The sequence below is a fragment of the Lepus europaeus genome, chromosome 7 (assembly GCF_033115175.1).
Source record: "Lepus europaeus isolate LE1 chromosome 7, mLepTim1.pri, whole genome shotgun sequence".
Classification (NCBI taxonomy): domain Eukaryota; kingdom Metazoa; phylum Chordata; class Mammalia; order Lagomorpha; family Leporidae; genus Lepus; species Lepus europaeus.
This window is the reverse complement of record NC_084833.1, coordinates 17,743,236-17,766,207: the sequence shown is the minus strand read 5'-3', so window position 1 is coordinate 17,766,207 and position 22,972 is coordinate 17,743,236. Positions and strand designations below refer to the sequence as shown.

Here is a 22,972-nt window from a genome sequence, read left to right as displayed (position 1 = left end):
ATTTATGCCGGAAGGGAACGGTGAGGCCGTTATTGGCCAGAGAGCAGGGCGGGGGCGGAGCCTGGTGGTAAAGCCGGAAGGGGTGGGACAAAAGGCGGGGAGCCGCGGGGGCCTTTGGGAAATGTAGTTTTATTCCGGCCCGGAGGTGCAAGGGCGTTTTCCAACAGCACGTTCAACGTCAAACTCTGGCCCCACTAGGAATTATTTGCGCAATGGCACTGCCTCCCAAACCATCAATAACACATTTAGCCGTGTGGCAAGGGAGGGGGGCAGTCATGGCTGGGCGAGCGTTTGACCTAGCAGGACACGGTTGGGACTCCCACATCCCGTGTAGTACCTGGTTTCGAGTCCACACTCCACTCCTGATTCCAGCTTCCAGCTAGATCCTAGCAGGTAGTGGTGATGGCTCAAGCGGCTGGGTCCCTGCCACCCACGTGGGATCCACGTGGGATTTGGATTAAATACCTAGCTCCTGGCTTCAGCCCAGGCTGCCTGGAACAATGCTGTTGCAGGCATCTGGGAAGGGAACCAGCGATTGGGAGTTCTCTCTGGCTCATCTCTCTGCCTCTCAAATAAATAAACGCTTTTAGAAAGGTCATGCCTCAGGCTGCATTTTTACAATTATTTTGTATTTAAATAGAGGCTGGACAATAAGGTTCCTTCTAAGTTTTTCTACTACAATAAATATCTTTGCAGATAGTAAAGAATAAATAATAAATAAATAAATAGAGGCTGGGCGCTCAGGATGACCAGAGAGAATCATTAACCAGTTTTAAAGAGAGAAATCGCTGCTGCTACTGTTGTCAGAGCAGGCTCCTGGCATGGTCGACGTGGGAAAAGTTGAGCTGACGACAAGGCTCTACAATGAAAACCTGCACGGCTCACGTCTGTCACCATTTGTTTTCTGGCCGGGCCCGGGGTTAGTTCCCTCAGTGAGCGGGACAGAGCTTTTTTGGAGCACGTACGTCGCATTGGTTGTGCCTGGTCTGCTACTGTAGAGACTTTTGCCATGGGAGGTGAGCCCCAGAGCCCCCAGCCCCCCGAAATGAACTTCATGCGACTCACGTGGTTTCTATTTTGTCAAAGCCTCATAGACCCCTTGTAACTTGGTGATAACCCGTGCAGTGTTCATCTTAGAAAGCAGTCGAAGGCAGACATGTGCTTCTCCCACCTTTGCAGCTGCTCTCAGACAAAGGCCAACAGACACCTCCGCAGGTGGCGGAATGTTCTTCCATCACCGTCCTGCCCTGTGGGCACATGGAATGGTCAGGCTCCACCTCAGCCCAGCGCACGGAGGCCCAGAGCAGGTAAGGGACTTGTCCTAGGTCGTTCAGTGAGTCACAGTCAATGCCAGGGCTGCCAACCCCAAATTCCCACTTTCCTCACTGACTGAAGCGGCCCAGTGGGGGCAGAGCTGGTCCTTCCCGGTTGGTCTCACCACACCTGGGGCAGGCAGGGCACAGCTGGGGGCTGCACTTGGAGAGCCTGAAAATCACGAATCCCAAGCAGACTCTGCGCCTGGGCGCCTGAGGGGCGGCGGCAGTCCCTCTGTGACCACACCTCGGGGAGGCTCCTCCAAGCCCTCTTTTTTGTTGTTGTTAAATATTTATTTATTTATTTGAGAAGCAGAGTTACAGAGAGAGAGAGAGCGAGAGAGAGAGAGAGAGAGAGATCTTCCATCCACTGGTTCACTCCCCAAATGGCCAGTACTGCCAGAGCTGAACTAATCCGAAGCCAGGAGCCAGGAGCTTCTTCTGGGTCTCCCCAGCAGGTGCAGAGGCCCAAGGACTTGAGCCATCTTCTACTGCTTTCCCAGGCCATAGCAGAGAGCTGGATTGGAGCAGCTGGGACTAGAATCAGCGCCCGTGTGGGATGCTGGGATGCTGGTGCCACAGGCGATGGCTTAGCCCACTGCACCACAGCACCAGCCCCTCCAAGGCCCTTTTCCACCAGGCCTTGCAGCCTCATCCTTGGGCCCTGTTGTGATCAGTCTTCCTGGTCCAATCCTATCAAAACCCTTGCCCAGTTTGATGCTTGATCGCCCTTGATATTTGCTATTTGATCAAGTTCCTCAACCCCCACCTTTGCTGTCTAAGTCCTTGACTCACTTGTTAAATTTTTTTAAAAGATTTATTTTACTTATTTGGAAGGCAGAGTTAGAGAGGGAGAGATACAAAGAGAGAGAGAAAGACAGAGAGAGAGAGAGAGAGAGAGAGAGGTCGTCTAGCCTCTGGTTCACTCCCTAAATAGCCACAATGGCCAGAGCTGGGCCAGACAGAAGGCAGCAGCTTCATCTGGGTCTCCCACATGAGTGCAGGGGCCCAAGCACTTGGGCCATCTTCCACTGCTTTCCCAGGTGCAATAGCAGGCAGCTGGATCAGAAGTGGAGCAGCCAGGTCACAAACCAGTGCCCAAAAAGGATGCCAGGTTTGCAGGCAGCAGCTTTTTTTACATGCTGTGACACAGTGCCAGCCCAGATTTGCTTTATTATTATTATTATTATTATTATTATTATTTATTTATTTGAAAAGCAGAGTGAAATAGAGAGAGATCAATCTTCTGCTCTCTGGTTCACTTCCCAGGTGGCCAGAACAGCCAGGTCTGGGGCCAGGAGCAGGAAACTCCATACGGGTTTCCCACATGGAAGCTAGGGTCCCCAGTACCTAAGCCATTCTCTGCTGCCTTCCCAGGTGCATGACCAGGGAGCAGAAGACAAAGGGGAAGTGGAGTGGCTGGGACTCGAACCACCCTGCAATGTGGGATGTGGGTATCCGAGCGGTAACTGACCCCACTGCAGCACAATGCCTAAATGGCACTTCAGGGACCTTTCTGGAATGACTGTCAGGGCAACAGGAGTTATGTTGGGAGCCCTGGAGTAGGGATGTCCTGGGGAAAGCAGAGCTGATGCAGGCTGCTCAAGGAGCTCAAGGCGGTACCAAGAGCTCAGCCAGCAGGGAGCTGAGAGCTGGGCCAGGGCGGCCCCTCCGGCTTGGGGCTCTCATCCCTCTGGGCTTCTAGAAAGGAGACGAGGCCTGGGCCACGCCTACAGTAGGGAAGGCGCCTGGGAACCGTGCTGGGTAACTCCTGGGGTGGTGCTGCATGCAGAGGAGGCCGAGCGGGTGGCCCTGGGACAGTCTGGTCTCCTCCCCGGACCACGGCTGCTCCATGTGGGAGATGGAGGCCTCACGTGGGCCACAGGGGGCTGGGGTGCGCATCAAGGCGGCGACGGCTGTGGAAGGCGTGTGGGCTGTGGAGAAGCAGGGGTCTCTGTCTCCGCACCAGGCTGGGGTGGGAGCCACCTCCTCACCTGTCCCGAGGCGCCAAAGTCCTTCCTAAACCTCACCTTGGCATGGCACCGCGCCCGCTCAACAAACAGAACAACAGCGATCCTGAAGGCTTTCAGGAGAGACTCTCAGGGCCGGGGGCCTGGGGCTTGGCCCTGGCCACCGCCCAGCCCCATCCTGCGCATGCGCGGGCCTCTGTCCTTAGCTTGGTTCCTCAAACCCACGACCAACTCCTCTGCCCCAGGCCTTTGCCTCTGCTCTGCCCAGAACCCCAAGTCCCGACTGTGAACCAGTGAACCCCTTGTTGTTCTCCGTCCTATCCGCCACCTTCCCCGGCCCCGGCTCCCTGTGCTTGCCCTCTGGGGGCCCTCCCAGACCCACCCTGCCCAGCGACCACTGGGTTCTCTGAGCACCCCTCCCCCACCCCCATACCCCGCATGATAACTCCTGGGCGTGTGCGTGGTTCCTTCACCACAAGTCCCCAAGGGCCTAGGAACGTGCCTGCCCCCCACCCAGATTTCCAGCAAAGAAACCACAAACAGCAGCACTTTCTCTCCAGCGCCCCACCCGGGAGCACTCCCATAGGTCCCGGTCCCTGTGGGGAAAGAAAGTAAAACATCAAAGGACTTTCCTTCAAGGTGATCAGATGTAAACCTGGCGTCATCTTCAAAAACGTTTTTATTTATTTCAAAGAGAGACAGAGAAAGTCCGCACTCCCCCCATCTGCTGGTTCACTCCCGAGTACCTGCGGCCGCGCTGGGGCGGAACTCCATCCAGCTCTCCCACTGGCAGGGACCCAATTACTTGAGCTGTCACCTCTGCCTTCCAGGGTGAGCGCTGGCAGGAAGCTGGAGTGAGAAGCCAGAGGGAGGCATGGACCCCAGGCCCTCCAGTGTGGGCCACAGGCGTCCTAAGGGCTGAGCAAGTACCTCTCCCTGGGCGTCACTTTTAACTTCTCTCTCCACCACCACATCCAATCTAGCTGGGAATCCAGGGGCTTCTACCTAAGCAAACATCCAGAATTTTTGAAATGATAAGATCCCATCAAAATGATTTAATGGAGGGTGTGCGGCTTGGGAGGGAGGGGCCCTATTGAAACCAAGTTGGCCACCTGTTGCATGGGGACAGCTGAGGCTGGGGTAGAGATTCAGTGCACTGGTGTCTCTGCTTGTGCATATATTTAAAAATTCCCCAAACAGGCTGGCGCCGTGGCTCACTAGGCTAATCCTCCGCCTTGCGGCACCGGCACACCGGCTTCTAGTCCCGGTCGGGGCACCGATCCTGTCCCGGTTGCCCCTCTTCCAGGCCAGCTCTCTGCTGTGGCCAGGGAATGCAGTGGAGGATGGCCCAAGTGCTTGGGCCCTGCACCCACATGGGAGACCAGGATAAGCACCTGGCTCCTGCCATCGGATCAGCACGGTGCGCCGGCTGCAGCGCGCCTACCGCGGCGGCCATTGGAGGGTGAACCAACGGAAAAAAGGAAGACCTTTCTCTCTGTCTCTCTCTCACTGTCCACTCTGCCTGTCAAAAAAAAAAATTAAAAATTAAAAAAATAAAAAATTCCCCAAACAGAACATGTGTATCCGCCTATCCCATCTGAATAGGACCACGGCTCGCCACCATCATCTGCAACCTACATATTTTTAAAAGATTTATTTATTTGAAAGAGTTACACAGAGAGAGAAGGAGAGGCAGAGAGAGAGAGAGGTCTTTCAACCCCTGGTTCACTTCCCAGGTGGCCGCAACAGCTGGAGCTGCACTGATCCGAAGCCAGGAGCCAGGAGCTTCTTCCAGGTCTCCCACCCAGATGCAGAGGCCCAGGCACTTGGGCCATCTTCTACTGCTTTCCCAGGCCGTAGCAGAGAGCTGGATCGGAACTGGAGCAGCTGGGACTTGAACCAACACCCATATGGGATGCAGGCACTGAAGGTGGAGGCTTTACCCACCATGCCACAGTGCCGGCCCCATCAATTTAAAAAAAAAAAAATTATTTTTAGTGGCTGGCACTGTGATGTAGTAGGTTAAGCTTCTGTCTACAGCACTGGCATCCCATGTGGGCACTGGTTATTATTATTTTATTTATTTGAAAGACAGAGTTACAGAGAAGTAGAGACAGAGATAAAGGTCTTCCATCTGTTGGTTCACTCCCCAGATGGCCGCAATGGCTGGAGCTGCGCCGATCCGAAGCCAGGAGCCAGGAGCTTTTTCTGAGTCTCCCACATAGCCTTTTTTTACTGCTTTCCCAGGCCATAGCAGAGAGCTGGATTGGAAGAGGAGCAGCCGGGTCTCGAACCGGTGCCTATATGGGATGCCGGGGCTTCAGATCAGGGCTTTAATTTGCTGTGCCACAGCGCCAGCCCTGAATAAATAAAATCTTTTAAAAAAATTTTAAAGATTTACTTATTTGTCTGAAAGTCAGAGTTACAAAGAGAGGGAGAGGGAGAGGGGGAGGGGGAGGGAGAGGGAGAGGGAGAGGGAGAGGAGGGAGAGGGAGAGGGACAGGAGGGAGAGGGACAGGAGGGACAGGAGGGAGAGGGAGAGGAGGGAGAGGAGGGAGAGGAGGGAGAGGGAGAGGAGGGAGGGAGGGAGGGAGAGGAGGGAGAGGGAGAGGGAGAGGGAGAGGGAGAGGAGGGAGAGGAGGGAGAGGGAGAGGAGGGAGAGGAGGGAGAGGAGGGAGAGGAGGGAGAGAGAGAGATCTTCCATCTGCTGGTTCACTCCCAAATAGATACAACAGGCAGGACTGGGCCAGGCTGAAGCCAGGAGCCAGGAGCTTCTTTAAGATCTTGTACATGGGCCAGCGCTGTGGCTCACTTGGCTAATCTTCCGCCTGCGGCACTGGCACCCGGGGTTCTAGTCCCGGTTGGGGTGCCGGACTGCTATGGCCCGGGAAGGCAGTGGAAGGCAGTGGAGGATGTCCCAGGTGCTTGGGCCCTGCACCCTCATGGGAGACCTGGAGAAGCACCTGGCTCCTGGCTTCGGATCAGCGCAGCGCACCAGCCGTGGCGGCCATTTGGAGGGTGAACCAGCGGAAGGAAGACCTTTCTCTCTGTCTCTCTCTCACTGTCTAACTCTGCCTGTCCAAAAAAAAAAAAAATCTTGTACATGGATGCAAGGGCCCACGCACTTGGGCCATCTTCCTCTGCATTCCTAGGCCATTGGAGCTGGATTGGAAGTGGAGCAGCCAGGACACAAACCAACACCCATGTAAGGATGCCAGCATCGCAGGTGGCGGCTTTACCTGCTACGCGACAGCTTGGGCCCCTCAATTATTTTAATTCAGAAAAATTTGGAGATTTGAGAGACTGACAGGGCAAGCCAGAGAGCTCTCCTTTGCGGGTTCGCTCCCCATATGCCTGCAATGACTAGGAGGACCTGAAGCTGGGAGCCAGAAACTCCACGTGGGTCCCTCAGTGACTTGAGCCACCACTGCTGCCTGCCAGGGTCTATGTTAGCAGGAAGCGGGAGTCAGGAGCCAGAGACAGGAATCAAATGCAGGCCCCGTGATATGGGATGGAGAGCATTGCAATCAGTGGCTTAGTCATGGGTCAAATACTGACCCTATGGGGTGCCCAGACGTCTGCTCTAACGTTGTGGGTTTCACAGTGAGGATGTGTGTAGATGAACTCTCTAATGGGGATGGCCTGCGTCCAACAGGCTGGAGACCTGACTACAACCGGACTCCCTCTGAACTGGGACAACGGCTCTGTTCTCCCTGAGGACTTGATGTGGAACATCGGCTCCCGCTGGGGCTGGAGCCCACGAGTCTGCAGAGGGAGCTACGGCACCCGCTCTCGGGGTCCCAGCCTGGAGCTGGGGTCTGCAGCGCGCTGGCTCTCTGCAGTTCCGGGACTGCCCCAGGCCAGTGAACCAGTTCCTTTCCTCGGTCTCTTTATATGCACACAAGGGCTCCTCACGGAGTTCGTGGGGGAGAGCATTTGCCCAGCAGTTGAGACCGCTGCAGACACCAGGGTCCCACATCAGGTTGGGTGGGTTCGTGTCCTGGCTCCGCCTCCCAATCCCAGCTTCCGGCTAATGCACACTCTGGGAGCTGCAGGTAAGGGCTGAAGTGATTGAGTGCCCGCCGCCAGGTCGAGTTCCTGGCTCCCGGTTCTGGTCTAGCCCAGCTCTGGCTGTTGTGGACATTTAGGGGGTGTGCCAGCAGACAAGGACTCACTCTCTCTCTCTCTCTTTTTTCTCACTCACTCTCTCTCTCTCTCTTTTTTTTTTTTAAGATTTATTTTATTTATTTGAAAGAGTTACAGAGAGAGAGAGAGAGAGAGAGAGAGAGAGAGAGGTCTTCCATCTGCTGGTTCACTCCCCAGAAGGCCACAATGGCCAGAGCTAGGCTGATCCAAAGCCAGGAGCCAGAAGCCAGGAGCCAGGAGCTAGGAGCTTCTTCCTGGTCTCCCATGTGAGTGCAGGGGCCCAAGGACTTGGACCATCTTCCACTGCTTTCCCAGGCCATAGCAGAGAGCTGGATGGGAAGAGGAGCAGCAGGGACTAGAACTGGCGCCCATATGGGATGCCAGTGCTTCAGGCCAGGGCTTTAACCCACTATGCCACAGTGCCCGCCCCTCACTCGCTCTCTATCCACCACTCCCTCTTTCTCTCTCCCTGTCTCTCAAACTGAAAAGACATTTCATGGAGGGGCCAGCGCTGTGGTGCAGCGTGTGATGCTGGCATCCCATATGAGTACCGGTTCGAGTCCAGCTGCTCCACTTCTGATCCAGCTCCCTGCTAATGTGCCTGGGAAAGCAGCAGCAGATGGCCCAAGTCCCTGGACCCCTGTACCCACGTGGGAGACCCGGAAGAAGCTCCTGGCTCCTGGCTTCAGATCGGCGCAGCTCTGTCGGTTGCAGCCATCTGGGGAGTGAACAAGCGGATGGAAGACCTCTCTCTCTCTCTCTGCCTCTCCTTCTCTCTCTGTGTAACTCTGACTTTGAAGTAAAATAAATAAAAAATCTTTAAAAAAAAAAGAAAATGTGTATTATGAGAAAAAGTGCATGGGTTAATATTAGTGGATTTATATATCTAATATACAGTTCAGATTAAAGCTTCTTCAATTATTCCTTAATGACTGTTATAAGCTTAAAAAACAAAAACAAAAAACCAGAAACCACCATGCAGTCCGGGGCCACACGGGGCGTTAGCTGTCTGGGCAGCAGCCCCAGGTTTTCTGTGGCCTTGACATTTTTGCAGCATCGCGGGCAGCCATCCCGTGTGGGTATGGAGACTGTTCTCAGCATAGCAACCAGGGGGACTGCCGAAGTCGGATCCTGTCACTGGGCCGACCCCAATCCCGCCGCATCTGCCTGCCTGGCTTAGCCCAAGAGCCAAAGCCCCCCCGAGGCCCCGCGGTTTCTCCAGGCCCTCGTCTCCTGCTCACGGACACGGCTGCCTTGTTGTCCCTGACCGTGGCAGGCGAGCTTCTTCCTAGAGGGCTCTTGCAGGGTTACCCCTTCAGCCTCTCTAAATGCTGCCTCCTCCGTGCAGCCCTCCCTTGGCCCCACTCTCATATCACATCCTGAACTTCCCACCCCCTTAGTCCACTCTTTTTTTTTTTTTTTTAAGATTTAGTTATTTATTTGAAAGCCAAAGTTACACAGAGAGAAGAGGAGAGGCAGAAAGAGAGAGAGAGAGAGAGAGAGAGAGAGAGAGAGAGAGAGGCCTTCCATCTGCTGCTTCATTCCCCAAATGACCAAAATTGCTGGAGCTGAGCCAATCTGAAGCCAGGAGCCAGGAGCTTCTTCTGGGTCTCTCACATGGGTGCAGGGGCCCAAGCACTTGGGCCATCTTCTACTGCTTTCCCAGGCTACAGCATAGAGCTGGATCAGAAGTGGAGCAGCTTGGTCTCGAACCGGCACCCCTATGGGATGCCAGCACTGCAAGGGTGGCTTTACCCAATATGCCACAGCCATGCCCTCCCCCCCTTTAATCACATATTTGGGCCATGTGTTGTGGCGCAGCAGGTTAAACTGCTGCTGGGGACTCCACATCCCATATTAGAGAGCCTGGCTACTTTGCTTCTGATCGAAGCTCCCTGCTAATGTGCCTGGAAAAGCAGCAGAGGGTGGCCCCAACTGCCTGGGCCCCTGCCATCGATGTGGGAGACCCAGATAAGAGTTCCAGGCTCTTGGCTTCAACCTGGCTATTGTGGCCACCCGGGGAACGAACCAGTGGATGGAAGATTTCCCTCTGTCTCTCCCTCTCTCTCTGTAATTCTGCCTTTCGAATAAATAAGTAAATCTTAAAAGAATCCTTTGAGAAGCAGAGAGACAACGAGAGGAGAGACTGTTCAATCACTAGCACTATGAGAAATCAGTGTCTGTGCTAGCGGCCCCCAACGGATGGGGGCGCCACCACGCGGTGCGACCATGACAGCCGGCCAGCACGTTCCCCCTGCCCTGCTGGCCGTGTCCCCTCCCCACCCCGGGGTCCTGGAAGGGACCTCACTCCCCTTTCTCTCCACCTGCTCCGGCCTCAGCCAGGGAAAAGTGAGAGCTACCGGGACCAAGTACAAACTTTGGTTTATTTTTCTATAAACAGCAAAGTCCAGAGAGGCACGGAGGGCGGTGGGGTCCAGAGGAGCTGCAGCGGGCAGGGCCCGGGCCTTGGCTGCCCTGGGGATGCGCCGGGAGTCGGGGAGATGGTGCAGGATGAGCAGGGCGCGGAGGTCACACAAAGCCAGGCTTCATGGAGGAGCGGCGGCAGTTGGGGCAGCTCCGGGTCCCGTTGTTCTGCAGGCACCTTGGGAGGCAAAGGGCTCTCTGCCTGTTCACCGAGGCCACCCTCCTCTCGCCCCACCCCTGGCTCCCCCGCCCAGGCCCCTGCCTATGACTCTGGGACCTTTGAGCAGCCTCTCTTTGGGGGTAATGGGGAGACTGGCTCAGCCCCCGACGGGAGGGCCTGGGCCGCTGCCCACCCGGCCAGGGGCCCTCACCGGAGGTGGAAGATGTGGGAGCAGGGCAGGGCCTGCAGCCGGCTGTTCTTCTCGCCGATGGACTCGCCGCAGAGGCCGCAGTACAGCTCCGTCTCCTCCACGCACTCGTGGAAGCGCACGACGTGTGCGCGCAGCTCGCGTTGCAGCCCCTTGCTGCGGTAGATGGCCTCGCTCAGACAGTGCAGCTTGAGCTGGCTCAGCTGCGCCAGGGAGACAGGAGGGCGGGCGGGGCGTCGAGCCGATGTTAGCGCCGCAGGCTCGGGCGCCGGCCGCGTCCCTGCCCGCTCCGGGCCTTGGGTCCCCTTGGTGCAGAATGAGGGGCTGGCTGCGATCAGAGCCCTGCAAGGCTTGGGCACCTCGTGTTTTGGGAGGAGTTTATTGGTCAAGCCTCACGCGTTGACTGTGGGAACTGAATTACTTTCCTGCTTCTACTAATTAAATCCACACCTGGCAGTGCCTGGGCATCAGCCAGACCCCTGGGTAGCCCCAGGTGGCCGTGCGGCAGCTGGAAGCAGATCTGTGTGGCACTTGAGTTGGGCCGGGCAGCAGGCTCCAGAGACTTATACATCTTCCAGGAGACTGAGAAGCACAGAGCCTGTTCTCAACAGTTGAGGATTTGGATCCGATTATGAGCCCTGGAGAGGCTGTCTACACTATGGGCTTTGGAGTGAAGACAGGACGTGAGTGCCTCTCTGAGCCTCACTCTCTTCATCTATAAAATGGGGATGTGGTGCCCACCAGCAAGGGGACCGTGAAGACTGCAACTGATACCCATGGGCGTGCCTAGCTCTCAGGGGCTGGCTACTGTCGGGGGTTTTAAGGAACACCCAGAATCCCCTGAGGAATTCTGCAAGCCTCCAAGCTATGAAATTCCTGCCCAACCCTCCCAAGGGCTCTGGCTGCGGGCAGGACCAGGGAGGGCTCGGGGTGTGAGCAGCCCCAGGGACCCTCCCCCACAACACACAGCCCATCCTTGGGCTCTGAACACCAGAAAGAGGGCTGACCTTGTTGCCCACCTCCTCGGCCAGGTCCTGGGCTTTCTCGATGGCATCCAGAGCCTAGAAGGCGAGCAGAGGTCAGGCCTGAGGGCGGAGTGTCTGACACACAGGGGGCAGGGGCTGGGGAGGGTCGCAGAGCTGGGGCCACTGCCCTGTGTGTGAAGGTCGCAGGACAGGGGCAGTTGCCAGGGCTGTGTGTGTTACCTCCTGCCTCAGTCTACCTAGACATGCAATGGGCAGAATGTTCCCAGCTCACAGGGTGTTGTGAGTGAGATAGTGAGAGGCAGCTAAGGTGGCTCAGGTCTAGCTATGGGTCCCTGGGCAAGGGATGGGCCCCCTCTGAGCCTCTAAAATGACAGAGAACGTTCTGGCCTCATGAAGTCAGGGGTAAGGTGGTATTAGGCAAAGGGGCGGCAAGAGGCCACACCCACTGACTCCTCCCGGGACTGCAGGAAAGTCCCCCCCCTCACCTTATCCGGGGCCTTCCTGGCCACCCAGCATTTGGCCACACCCAGCAGCACGTGCACCTGGCCCAGGCGGTTTCCGATCTCGGTCATGATGCTCATGGCGGAGTCGTACCTGGGGAAGGCCGTCTGCAGAGCCAGGCGGGGAGGGAGGGGTGAGCAGGACTGTGCCCGGCCCGAGCCCATCCTGCACCCGCCCCCAGTGTCCGGGTGCCCTCACCTCCAGGTCCCCGCGGCTCCGGTGGATGTCGGCAAAACAGAGCAGGCAGAGCGCCTGCAGCGGCCGGTCCCCGTGCTGCAGCGCAATCTTCATAGACTCCTGTGAGGGTGGCAGGTGCTCAGGCCCGCCCCTGGGGGGCCCTCTGCTCCCTGGGCCCCTCTGAAGGCACAATCCCCTGGGGTCTCCCTGATGCCGGGGCCTCACGTCCCAAGCCACTGAAGTCACAACACTCAGCGGGCTGGCCGCTGTGAGCCGACAGGTGGAAACCGAGGCTCAGAGGTGACAAGAGCTAATCGGGGCCACCCAGCTCCTAAGGGGCAGAGGCGGGATACACGCCCAGGTCGGTGGAACGCCAGGGACTCCCTTCCCATGATGATCTTCAAGGTGCCACACCCAGGGTGTTAGGGACGTCACTTAGGAAGGACCGGCAGGCGGTGGGGTTCGGGACAGGGCTGGGCAAATAAACGCGCCCTGCAGGGGCTCAGCTGTAGGGGCCAGGCCAGAGGAAACCTTGGGGCCTCAGTGGGTGGAGGTGGGAAAAGGAGGCCCCAGACCCCGGTGCCCACCCCCGCCCGCGTCTCCTTCCTGCAGCCTCACCTCACAACACTCCATGGCACTGCCCAGGTGGCCCAGCAGGCGATACGCCACGGCCATGTGGTACTGGCTCATGGCCCGGTACTTGAGGCTCCAGCCTTTGCCATAGTCATTGACGAGCTCTGCGGCCTTGCAGGGGAAGAACAGGGCTTTCTCGTAGTCCTGCAGGGAACACGGGCGGGGGGCGGAGGCGCACTGAGTGGCAGGAGCCGCCCCGAGCCCAGGGCTCCAGGGCTGCCTTGTCCGGCAGCCGAGGGGCCCGGCGTTCTGTATTCACTCTGAACCCCCCCGCCGGGGGAAGAGCCTCGTAGGCAGAGGGGACCACCAGTGTGAACAGCCAAGGGCACGGCTTCATCGGGTTTGCGGAAGTACCCCAAGAACCTAGCAAGTTCTGGGCACTTAGCAGTTGCACAATAAATCATTGTTGAATGAATGAATGAAAAAGGCGAGAAAACACAGTTGACTTCCCAGCCAGTTCCAGGGCTCCTCTGCTTCAGAGACGCACAAGGAGGGGGCGTCAGAGTTCCCCTGTCAGAGTTTGCCTCCTGGCGAAGTCTCGGTGAGATTGTTCAGGACACCCGTGAGACCATGGAAGCATCCTCTCAAACTGCCACTCGCCTTGTTACCTGCCCTTCATCAGCCGATTCATCGCCCCCTTAGGAAAACGGAGGACCAGAGAAGCCTCTCATCCACCTTACCCACCCCCTCCCCCGCCCCAGAGTGCGAAGCCCCTGCACGTACCAGCGCCCCCTCCCCACAGGGCTCTGCAGAGTCCTCTCCTGATACTGGCTCATGACCACCAACGTACAGAAAGATTCCGGCATTTCTCACCTCGTTTTAAAAATAAAAATCAAGGGCCGACGCTGTGGCGTAGCGGGTAAAGCTGCTGCCTGCAGTGCCAGCATCCCATATGGGTGCCGGTTCGAGACCCGGCTGCTCCACTTCCAATCCAGCTCTCTGCTATGGCCTGGGAAAGCAGTAGAAGATGGCCCAACTCCTTGGGCCCCTGCACCTACCTGGGAGACACAGAAGAAGCTCCTGGCTCCTGACTTCGGATTGGCGCAGCTCTAGCCATTGTGGCCAGTTGGGGAGTGAACCAGTGGATGGAAGACCTCTCTCTCTCTCTCTCTCTCTCTCTCTCTCTCTGCCTCTCCTTCTCTGTGTAACTCTGACTTTCAAGCAAATAAATAAATCTTTAAAAAAAAAAAATCAACAACCTTCTCTTGACCTCATTTTCCCTTCGGATACAGCACACGCCTGGGAGTCTGGAATTGGAGGCAGAGCCAGTATTCGAATCAGGCACTCTGATAAGGGATGTGCTGTCCCAAGCCGCGTCTTAACCACTGTGCCATATGCCCACCCCTTCATGTGCCCTTTAAATACCATTTCCTAATGAAAGAGAACCGAGAGGCTTGGCCGGTGCCAGGTCTGGGCAGGGGACAGTCAGAGTGACACTGCACAGTGCATTGTGCCAGAAAACAGGGACACTTTTTTTTTTTTTTAAAATTTGACAGGTAGAGTTATAGACAGTGAGAAAGAGAGAGAAAGATCTTCCGTTGGTTCACTCCCCAAATGGCCGCTACAGCCAACGCGCTGCACTGATCTGAAGCCAGGAGCCAGGTGCTTCCTCCTGGTCTCCCATGAGGGTGCAGGGCCCAAGCTCTTGAGCCATCCTCCACTGCCTTCCCAGGCCACAGCAGAGAGCTGGACTGGAAGAGGAGCAACCGGGACTAGAACCCAGTACCCATATGGGATGCAAGTACCACTGGTGGAGGATTAACGAAGTGAGCCTTGGCGCCGGCCCCAGGGATGCTTTCAAAGACTACAAGAAGCCTTGTCAAATGGGCACGGGAGGCACACCAAAGGGACACGGGATCAAGTCAAGGTGATAAAAGAAGAAAAAGAAAAGACTGCCACCAAGGTTATCAGCTGACCGTGCTGACTAGAAATCCCCACCCCGCCCTGTGGTGTCATAGTGAGGAGCCAGCACACAGGCACGACCAGCGACCACAGCGGTCACCCGGCTCCTTACTCGGGGAAGGCAGTCGTTCAGCGGCGAGGGGAGGGGGCATGTCTGCTGCCTTTCCTATGGGACCTGCATCTCTGAATAACCAGCCAGCCCTGACTCGGGATGGAAAGGTATTCGCTATAGAAAGCCCCCAGCTAATATATGAAGAAGGACAGAACTTGCAAATCGCCACCTTGTTACAGGCAAAATGAAATAACGTCTGTGGGTGCTAACACCATTGGTGAGGGGGACCCGGCTGTGGTGCAGCAGGTTAAGTGACTGCCTATGATGCCGGCATCCCACATGGGCGTGGGTTCAAGTCCCGGTTGCTCCACTTGTGATCCAGCTCTCTGCTAATGCACCTGGGAAAGCAGTGGAAGATGGGGCTCCTGGCTTTGGCCCCTAGCCATTTGGGGAGTGAGCCAGCAGATAGAAGATCTCTCTAACTCTGCCTTTTATATTAATAAACAAAATCTTTCTTTTTTCTTTTCTTTTTTTTTTTTTTTTTTTTTGATAGGCAGAGTGGACAGTGAGAGAGAGACAGAAAGCTCTTCCTTTTTCCGTTGGTTCACCCTCCAATGGCCGCCGTGGCCGGTGTGCTGCGGCCGGCGCACCGCGCTGATCCGAAGGCAGGAGCCAGGTGCTTCTCCTGGTCTGCCATGCGGGTGCAGGGCCCAAGGACCTGGGCCATCCTCCACTGCATTCCCGGGCCACAGCAGAGAGCTGGCCTGGAAGAGGAGCGACCGGGACTAGAACCCGGGGTGCCAGCGCCACAGTCAGAGGATCAGCCCATTGAGCTACAGCGGCGCCGGCCATAAACAAAATCATTAGTGAAAATGTGGTCTCAAGACGGCACTCTCACAGGGTGCCATGGGTTAAGCCGCTAGAAAGAGCTTGTTGATCCATGGGTTAAGCCATGGAAAGAGAATGAGAACCCCAACACTGGAGGGGTCCGGTGGCCACTGCCTGGGCCACCCTGCTGGGATGTAGCAGAACAGTGCCCTTGCCAAAAATGCACCAGCCACGTCCTGCCAGGCCCGCCGGCAGTAAAGGAGACAAAGAAGTCACGTGGCTCCCTGGGACGAGGTGAAGAAAGAAGCCAGCATAGCCTGCTGGGCAATGAATCTGGAATCTTCAATGAACCGCAGAAGCCACGGCCCCAATTCAATCACGCCCAGGGCAAAGGCGTGTTTTAGGGTGACTAGAAAACTGTTCATCTCTTTCAATAGGCTCTATTAACAGTTATAGCATGTGTCAGACATCCTGAGAGCAGAAACAATACTGAACTTGGAGTTCAGAGAACCAGGTTCAAATCCCAGCTACCCTGGGCGTGTACAGAAATCCCAGCTGTCACTCGTTAGTTGAACAGCGCAATGATTCTACCTGTTGGAACTTGAGCGTCCGTGTCTGAAGGTGAAATAGCTTCACCAGTTCACAAGGCTGGGGATGGCTAACGAAGGTTCTTTACGTGAGAGCACCCGACACACACGCTGTCATGCAGTTTGCACTCACTGACACTGGACCTCTGTTGATCCAAATGGTTAAGGTAAAAATAGGATATTTTAGATTTAAATGAATTCTGAATAATTTTCTATATCTCCTTGTTTTATTTTTTGACGTTTTATTTATTTTTATTTACTTGAAAGGCAGAGCAAGTGAGGGACAAGAGACAAAAAAAAAAAGATCAGCAGCCAGGGCTGCACAAAGCTGAAGCCCAGAACCTGGAACGCCATCCAGGACCCCACCTGGGTGGCAGGGACCCAAGTACTTGAGCCCTCAACCAGGGTGCACATCAACAAGAAGCTGGATTAGAAGTGGAGCAGGGTGGGGATGGTGCTATGGTATAGCGGGTAAAGCCGCCACCTGCAGTGCCGGCATTCCATATGGCTGCTCCACTTCCGATCCAACTCTCTGCTATGGCCTGGGAAAGCAGAAGAAGATGGCCCAAGTGCTTGGGCCTCTGCACCTGCCTGGGAGACCTGGAAGAAGCTCCTGGCTCCTGGCTTTGGGTCAGCTCAGCTCTGGCCATTTCGATCATTTGGTGAGTGAACCAGCAGTTAAAAGACTTCTCTCTCTCTGGCTCTACCTCTTTTAACTGTTTTTCAAATAAAAAAATAATAATGTCAACCTGTAGTTTCAGTGTAGAGGTGAATCTGTCTTGGTTTCTCACTTCTTGCTGTAGCTGGAGCATATTCTGCTGTTTTTTCAGCTTCAGAAACTGGAGCCCCCAGAGCAAACCCACGTTCTCTGGTGGCAACCTGGTGCTCTGGTCCCTCCCCGGGTGTCTTGGTTCGACTAAGGAGAAAAATTTAAATAGGAACTGGGCATCAGATGCTATTCGGAGATGACTGTCAATCCTGACGTGCGTGTGTGATAGCAGAATTGGGATTATGTAAGGCAGTGTCCTTATGTAAGAAATGCTTCTGTAATTTTAGAGATGCATCCTGAACTACTTCAGGGCGAAACAAAAATAACATTGTCTATAATTTTCTATCATGACACTTCAGCTAAAATATGTAAACCAGAGGCGAGCATTCGGCCTGTAGCAGTTCAGATACCCACATCTCACACGAGAGCACCTGGCTTCAATGCCAGGCTCCTGCCCTGGCTGTGGTGGTCATCTGGGGGAGTGAGCCAGAGTATGGAAACTCTAGTGTGTCTCTCAAAGTAAAAAAAAAAAAAAAAAAAAAAAAAAAAAAAAAAAAAAATTAGGGCTGGTGCTGTAGCATAGTAGGCTAAGCCCCCGCCTGAGGTGCCAATATCCCGTATGGGTGCTGGTTCTAGTCCTGGCTGCTCCTCTTCCGATCCAGCTCTCTGCTATGGCCTGGGAAAGCAGTAGAAGATACCCAAGTCCTTGGGTCTCTGCACTCATATGGGAGACCTGGAAGAAGCTCCTGGCTCCTGGCTTTGTATCAGCCCAGCTCCACCATTTTGGCCATCTGGGTAATGAAGCAGTGGATGGAATATTTCTCTCTCTGTCTCTCCCTCTCTCTGTAACTCTGCCTCTCAAATAAATAAATCTTTCAAAAAAACTGTCTTAAAATGTAAATCAATCAAACATGGCAAAAATATGAATATGTGTTCAATCTGAGTGTTAGGTATGTTCATTATATGATTCTGCTGAGAGAATAATTAAGGTTAATTTCCCTCATAACAAAAAGGGTTTTTTTTAAAAAACAAACAAACAAACAAACACCTCTGGCACCTTGATCCTGCCCATCTCACCGGCTCCCCCTGAAAACAAAATTCTGGCTGTGGCCCTTGTGATCTCCCGGGCCCGGTGCTGCAGCCCAGCTGGTTAACCTGCACCTTGTGCCACCAGCATCCCACACTGGAGCACCGGTCCGAGTCCCGGCTGCTCCACTTGTGATCCAGCTCCCTGCCAATGCGCCTGGGAAAGCAGCAGAGGATGGCCCAAGTGTGCTCGCTCTCTCTCTCCTTCTCTCTTTAAAACAACGAGAAATTGAGCCTGGCACTGCCCAAGCCCGTGCCCCACTTCCCTTCGCGCAAAGCACTTCCTGCTGCACCATGCAGCCGACTTCCGGATGCTGCTGCCTGCCCCTCTCCCCGCCTAGAGTGCAGCTTCACGCGGACAGGGACTTTGCTGCTGCCCACCTCCTCCCCGTGGCCCTGTGGCCCTGTGGCCAGCAGTGCCTGGAGACCACAGCTGCTCCGCATTCAGCTCATGACACCTCACAGCCCTGATGGAAAGTGAGCCCCCGTCTCCCACATCGCACCTCCCTGCAGTTCAGAGACGAGAGGAGATTCACCCAAGACCATGCAGATGGCACACAGGTGCCAGGAGCGTGCTCCTGGCCTGTCCTCCCCCGCAGGAGCTTCCCACTGTCCCCAGGAAATCAGCCAGATCAAGGCTTGAATCTTTCCTGGCCCAGCCTTGCCTTTCTGGGTAAGTCATTGCCCTCCGACCCTCCTCCACCTCACCCCCACCTAAAGGGAGGGCTGGACCCGGGAGCCCACATGGAGCTCTCGGGAGCCCCAGAGCCGCGCCGCGCCCGCCCCCAGCCCCTGGGCCCACCTTGACCTGGGCGTAGAAGCTGCCCAGGCTGCAGCAGACGCGGCACTCCAGCATGGCATCGTCGTTGTTGTGGGCGTAGCGCAGGGCCTTCTCGAAGCTCTCCAGGGCTTTCTGGAAGAGGCTCAGGCCCAGGAAGGCATTGCCCATGCTCAGGCTGACCTGACCTCCGAGCTGGGCCCCTGCCCTGGTGCCCGGCAGGCCGAGGCAGGTCTTGCAGTAGGAGATGGTCTTGTGGAACTCGCACAGCTTCTCGTTGCTGCGGGCCAGGTTCAGGTAGCTCTCCAGGAGGAAGTCGGCGTCCTCCAGCTCCCTGGCGGTGTCGATCTGGACCACAGCAAACTGCCCGCCAGGGGGGGTGGGCAGGTGGCTCTCAGCCTGGACTCTGAGCCTTAGACCCCTGCCTCCACCCCGCAGGCTCAGTCCTGGAGGTCCTCAGCCTCCAGGGCAAAGCAGCAGCTCCTCTTCCACCTCCCCAAAGCCTCAGATCTGAGCAGCCAGGCCCCACATGCAGCCTAGCTCCAGCCCAGGGCACTCAGCCTGCACCCTCCCTCTCCCAGCCTCGGATCTGGAGTCGCCACCACCTATCCGGCATCAGCCTCCAGACTCAGACCCCACAACCCCCACAACAGGAGGGCTGCTGAGACCCGGGCTTGAGATCCTAAACCCCGGACCCTGAGGCCCAAGAGTCTTGGTCTCAGCAGCTCAGACACTGAAGTTCAAGGCTACAGGCCTGAGCCTGAAGCTGAGACAACTCACCCCACCCCCCACCCCGGCACCATCTAAGACTCAGGGCTTTAGCTGTGGATTCAAAGGCCCAGGCCCCTGCCCGTGAGACAGCGGGGAGTCTGGGAGAAATCCAGGCCTAGTCCCAGGGTCCCCAGGCCGCCTGGGGAGGGTCTGCTCACCTTGAGCATCTCTTTGTAGCGGCCCATCTCCGAGTGGGCTGTGACCAGGCAGCCCAGCACCCGGAAGCGCCCCACCGGGTCCGAGCTCTTCTGCAACACCTTCGTCCACACCTGCAGCGCCTTCTCGGTCTGGTTGGACTGGTATAGCTGGAGCCCCTTCTCGATCTGCTGCTTCGTCTGGTCCTGTCCCATCGTCTCAGAGCCCTGTGCGCCCCCACTCCCCACTCCCCCGCGGGGAGAGCTCCGGTGGCGGCTCCGTGCCTCTAGGCCCTCATGGCCGGGGACCCACGGGGCCAATTGCCCCCCACCCTGAGCCCCAGGAAGGAACACAGCGGCGGGTAGGAGGCCCAGCGGGGCCTGAGTGGAGAGCGGGCGCCACCCAGGGAACAAAGCTGGTTCAGCCCCTGTCCGCAGCTGTCCCTGCCAGTTGCGGCCACGTGGCCTCTGAGGAATGTCAGCAGCAAGGTCACGCGGGCCTCTGCCGCTCCCACCCCTAACTGAGAGGTGGCTTCCCCAGGGATACAGGCACCCCGCCACCTGGGCACCCCTTGGGCACCTCGACACGGACCGTGACCGCTCCGGGCAGGGCGGGCCCCACCAGCAGCTTCACCAAGGAGCTGCTCCAGGCTAGGAGGAGCTGGCAGCTGGGAAGCAGCCGGGCTCTGGCTGGACCCACAGGCATCAGCCAGGCGGGGGCCAGTGCCCAGCCTGCTCCCTCCCCCAGCACACCACGTCCACCTTTTGTCCCCAGCCTCTGCCCCTGGCTTTGTGTGTGATTCTCCAGGCATTATCTCCGCACATGCCCACACCATGATCGCCATCACCTGCTACACAGGGCTGGCAAGGACCTCCAGCTGGTGCCAGGGGCCTGGTCTCTAGCCTGGGTTCCTTCTGGCTCATAGTAGAGCCCCAACCAAGCCCTCTCCCTCCAGGCCTGGTTCCCCATTTACAAAGGCGAGGACGATAATGCAAGAAACCGTGGTTCACAGCACTGTGAGGAGGCTGCCGTGCAGAGGCTCGGGGCGGCACGAGTGTAGGGGCTGGTGGCCTGGGCCCTGCAGCACGCTGGCTGTGCTGCCTATGATCGGGCCAAGTCACCCAGTCCCGTGGGATGAGGACAGTAACGGGACCTAGCTCACTGGATTGTCAGGAGAAGTTCACTGGTTGACAGGGGCTTAGGGCAGTGTTGACAGGCAAGAGGTTGTCGTACCCATGGCTAACTGTCCCACCCAGAGCAGAGCCTGGTCCTTGATGGTTTAAAAACTGTTTCATCGGGGCCAGCGCTGTGGCTTAGTAGGTTAAGCATCCGCCTGCGGTGTCCGCGTCCCATATGGCGTTGGCCCCATAGGGGAGCCAGTTCAAGTCCTAGCTGTTCTACTTTGAGTCCCAGCTGTTCCACTTCCAATCCAGCTCTCTGCTAATGGCCTGGGAAAGCAGTGGAAGATGGCCCAGGTGCTTGGGCCACTGAACCCACGTGAGAGCCCTGGAAGAAGCTCCTGGCTCCTGGCTTCACATCTGCCCAGTTCTGGCTTTTGCGGCCCTTGTGGGGAGTGAACCAGCAGATGGAAGACTCTCTCTCTGCCTCTCAAGTAAATAAATAAATTTTTTAAAATGTTTATTTACTTACTTGAAAGGGAGAGTTACAGAGGCAGAGAGAGAGAAAGAGAGAGAGAGAGACAAAGAGGGGGTCTTCCACCTGCTGGTTTACCTCCCCAATTGGTCGCAACAGCCAGAGCTGGGCTGATCTGAAGCCAGGAGCCAGGAGCTCCTTCCAGGTCTCTCACGTGGGTGCAGGGGCCCAAGGACTTGGGCCATCTTCCATTGCTTTCCCAGGCCACAGCAGGGAGCTGGATTGGAAGTGGAGCAGCCGGGACTCGAACTGGTGCCTATATGGGATGCTGGCACTGCAGATGGCAGTTTTGCCTGCTATACCACAGCGCCAGTACCCTAAATAAAATCTTCAAAACAACAACAAAAACAAAGCAAAAAGAAAACACCTGTTCCTTTCCCAGCTCCAGGTTAAGGGATGCCACTTAGTGACGCGGGACTTAGGTATTCTGGACACTTTGTAGAAATGGAATCGCGTAAGGTATGGCCTTTTGGGATTGGCCTCCCTCACGCAGCATGACGTCTTCAAGGCTCAGCTGTTTCGGCACGGGGAGGCTCCACGTCTTTCTATGGTTGGGTAATAGTCCCAGTGTTGGTATGCTGGTTTATCCATTTATCAGCTGATGGGCACTTGGGCTGGCTTCATGTTCTGGTTATCATGAATAACCAGAACATGAATACCCTGAACACCCATGTACAAGTATGGACATATTTTCATTGCTTTCAGGTATATAGTTATGAGTGCAGTTTTTGCTGGGCCTTATGCTAACTCTATTCTGAACTTTATTTTTTTTTAAAGATTTATTTATTTTTATCTGAAAGTCAGAGGTACACAGAAGGAGGAGAGGCAGAGAGAGAGAGAGAGATCTTTCATCCACTGGTTCACTCCCCAATTGGCCATAACGGCCAGAGCTGCACCGATCCGAAGCCAGGAGCCAGGAGCCAGGAGCTTCTTTCAGGTCTCCCATGCGGGTGCAGGGCCCAAGCACTTGGACCACAGCAAAGAGCTGGATTGGAAGAGGAGCAGCCGGGACTAGAACCAGCACCCATATGGGATGCTGGCACTTCAGGCCAGGGCGTTAACCCACTGTGACACAGCGCTGGCCCCTATTCTGAGCTTTAAAAAAATGCATTTACTGAGCCAGGCGAAAGCCAGGAGTCAGGAATCCATCAAGGTCTCCCAAGTGGGTGGCAGGAACACAAGTGTTTTTGTCCCTTTTTTTTCTTTTTTTTCTTTTTTGTTTTGACAGGCAGAGTGGACAGTGTGAGAGAGAGAGAGAGAGAAAGGTCTTCCTTTTCCGTTGGTTCACCCTCCAATGGCCGCTGCAGCTGGCGCATTGCGCTGATCCGAAGGCAGAAGCCAGGTGCTTCTCCTGGTGTCCCATGTGGGTGCAGGGCCCAAGCACTTGGGCCATCCTCCACTGCACTCCCGGGCCACAGCAGAGAGCTGGCCTGGAAGAGGGGCAACCAGGATAGAATCCGGCGCCCCAACCGGGACTAGAACCTGGTGTGCCGGCACCGCAGGCGGAGGATTAGCCTATTGAGCCGCAGCGCCGGCCAAGTGTTTTTGTCCTTATCTGCTGCCCCTAGGGTGTGCATTAGCAGGAGGCTGGAACAGGGAGCTGAGGCCCGAACTTGAACCCTGCACTGCAATGTAAGATGCGGTCAGCTCAAGCAGTGACTTAACCATTGTGCCAGACACCTGTTACTGTGTTCTGCTTTCTGAGGCGCTCCCTGCCTGTGTGCCCAGCCCTTTGCCCCTCCTGACTCGGTTCCTTCTTTTTTTTTTTTTTGACAGGCAGAGTGGACAGTGAGAGAGAGAGACAGACGGAAAGGTTTTCCTTTTGCCGTTGGCTCACCCTCCAATGTCCGCTGCGGCCGGTGCACAGCGCTGATCCGAAGCCAGGAGCCAGGT

General features: G+C 56.1%; 1 protein-coding gene across 1 annotated transcript; it reads right to left on the bottom strand.

The window, feature by feature from the left end:
• Nucleotides 1–9,838: 9,838 nt before the first annotated feature.
• On the bottom strand, nucleotides 9,839–19,715 carry RAPSN (receptor associated protein of the synapse). The gene is made up of 8 exons (XM_062198013.1): nucleotides 19,450–19,715; nucleotides 18,545–18,883; nucleotides 12,504–12,662; nucleotides 11,907–12,005; nucleotides 11,693–11,815; nucleotides 11,229–11,282; nucleotides 10,225–10,424; nucleotides 9,839–10,031 (listed from the first exon to the last, which is right to left on the bottom strand). Exons 1-8 carry the CDS (start codon nucleotides 19,639–19,641, stop codon nucleotides 9,959–9,961), a joined length of 1,239 nt encoding a protein of 412 aa, XP_062053997.1. The 5' UTR covers nucleotides 19,642–19,715; the 3' UTR covers nucleotides 9,839–9,958.
• Nucleotides 19,716–22,972: the final 3,257 nt, after the last annotated feature.

Bases quoted from the DNA above. Each gene is read 5' to 3' on its own strand.
- RAPSN (XM_062198013.1), bottom strand. From the start codon at position 19,641: ATGGGACAGGACCAGACGAAGCAGCAGATCGAGAAGGGGCTCCAGCTA. The intron at 12,663-18,544 runs GTGGGCCCAGGG...TGTTCCCTGCAG, and splicing joins GCTTCTACGCCCAGGTCAAG to GACTACGAGAAAGCCCTGTT. The intron at 12,006-12,503 runs GTGAGGCTGCAG...CCACCCTCACAG, and splicing joins GTGCCATGGAGTGTTGTGAG to GAGTCTATGAAGATTGCGCT.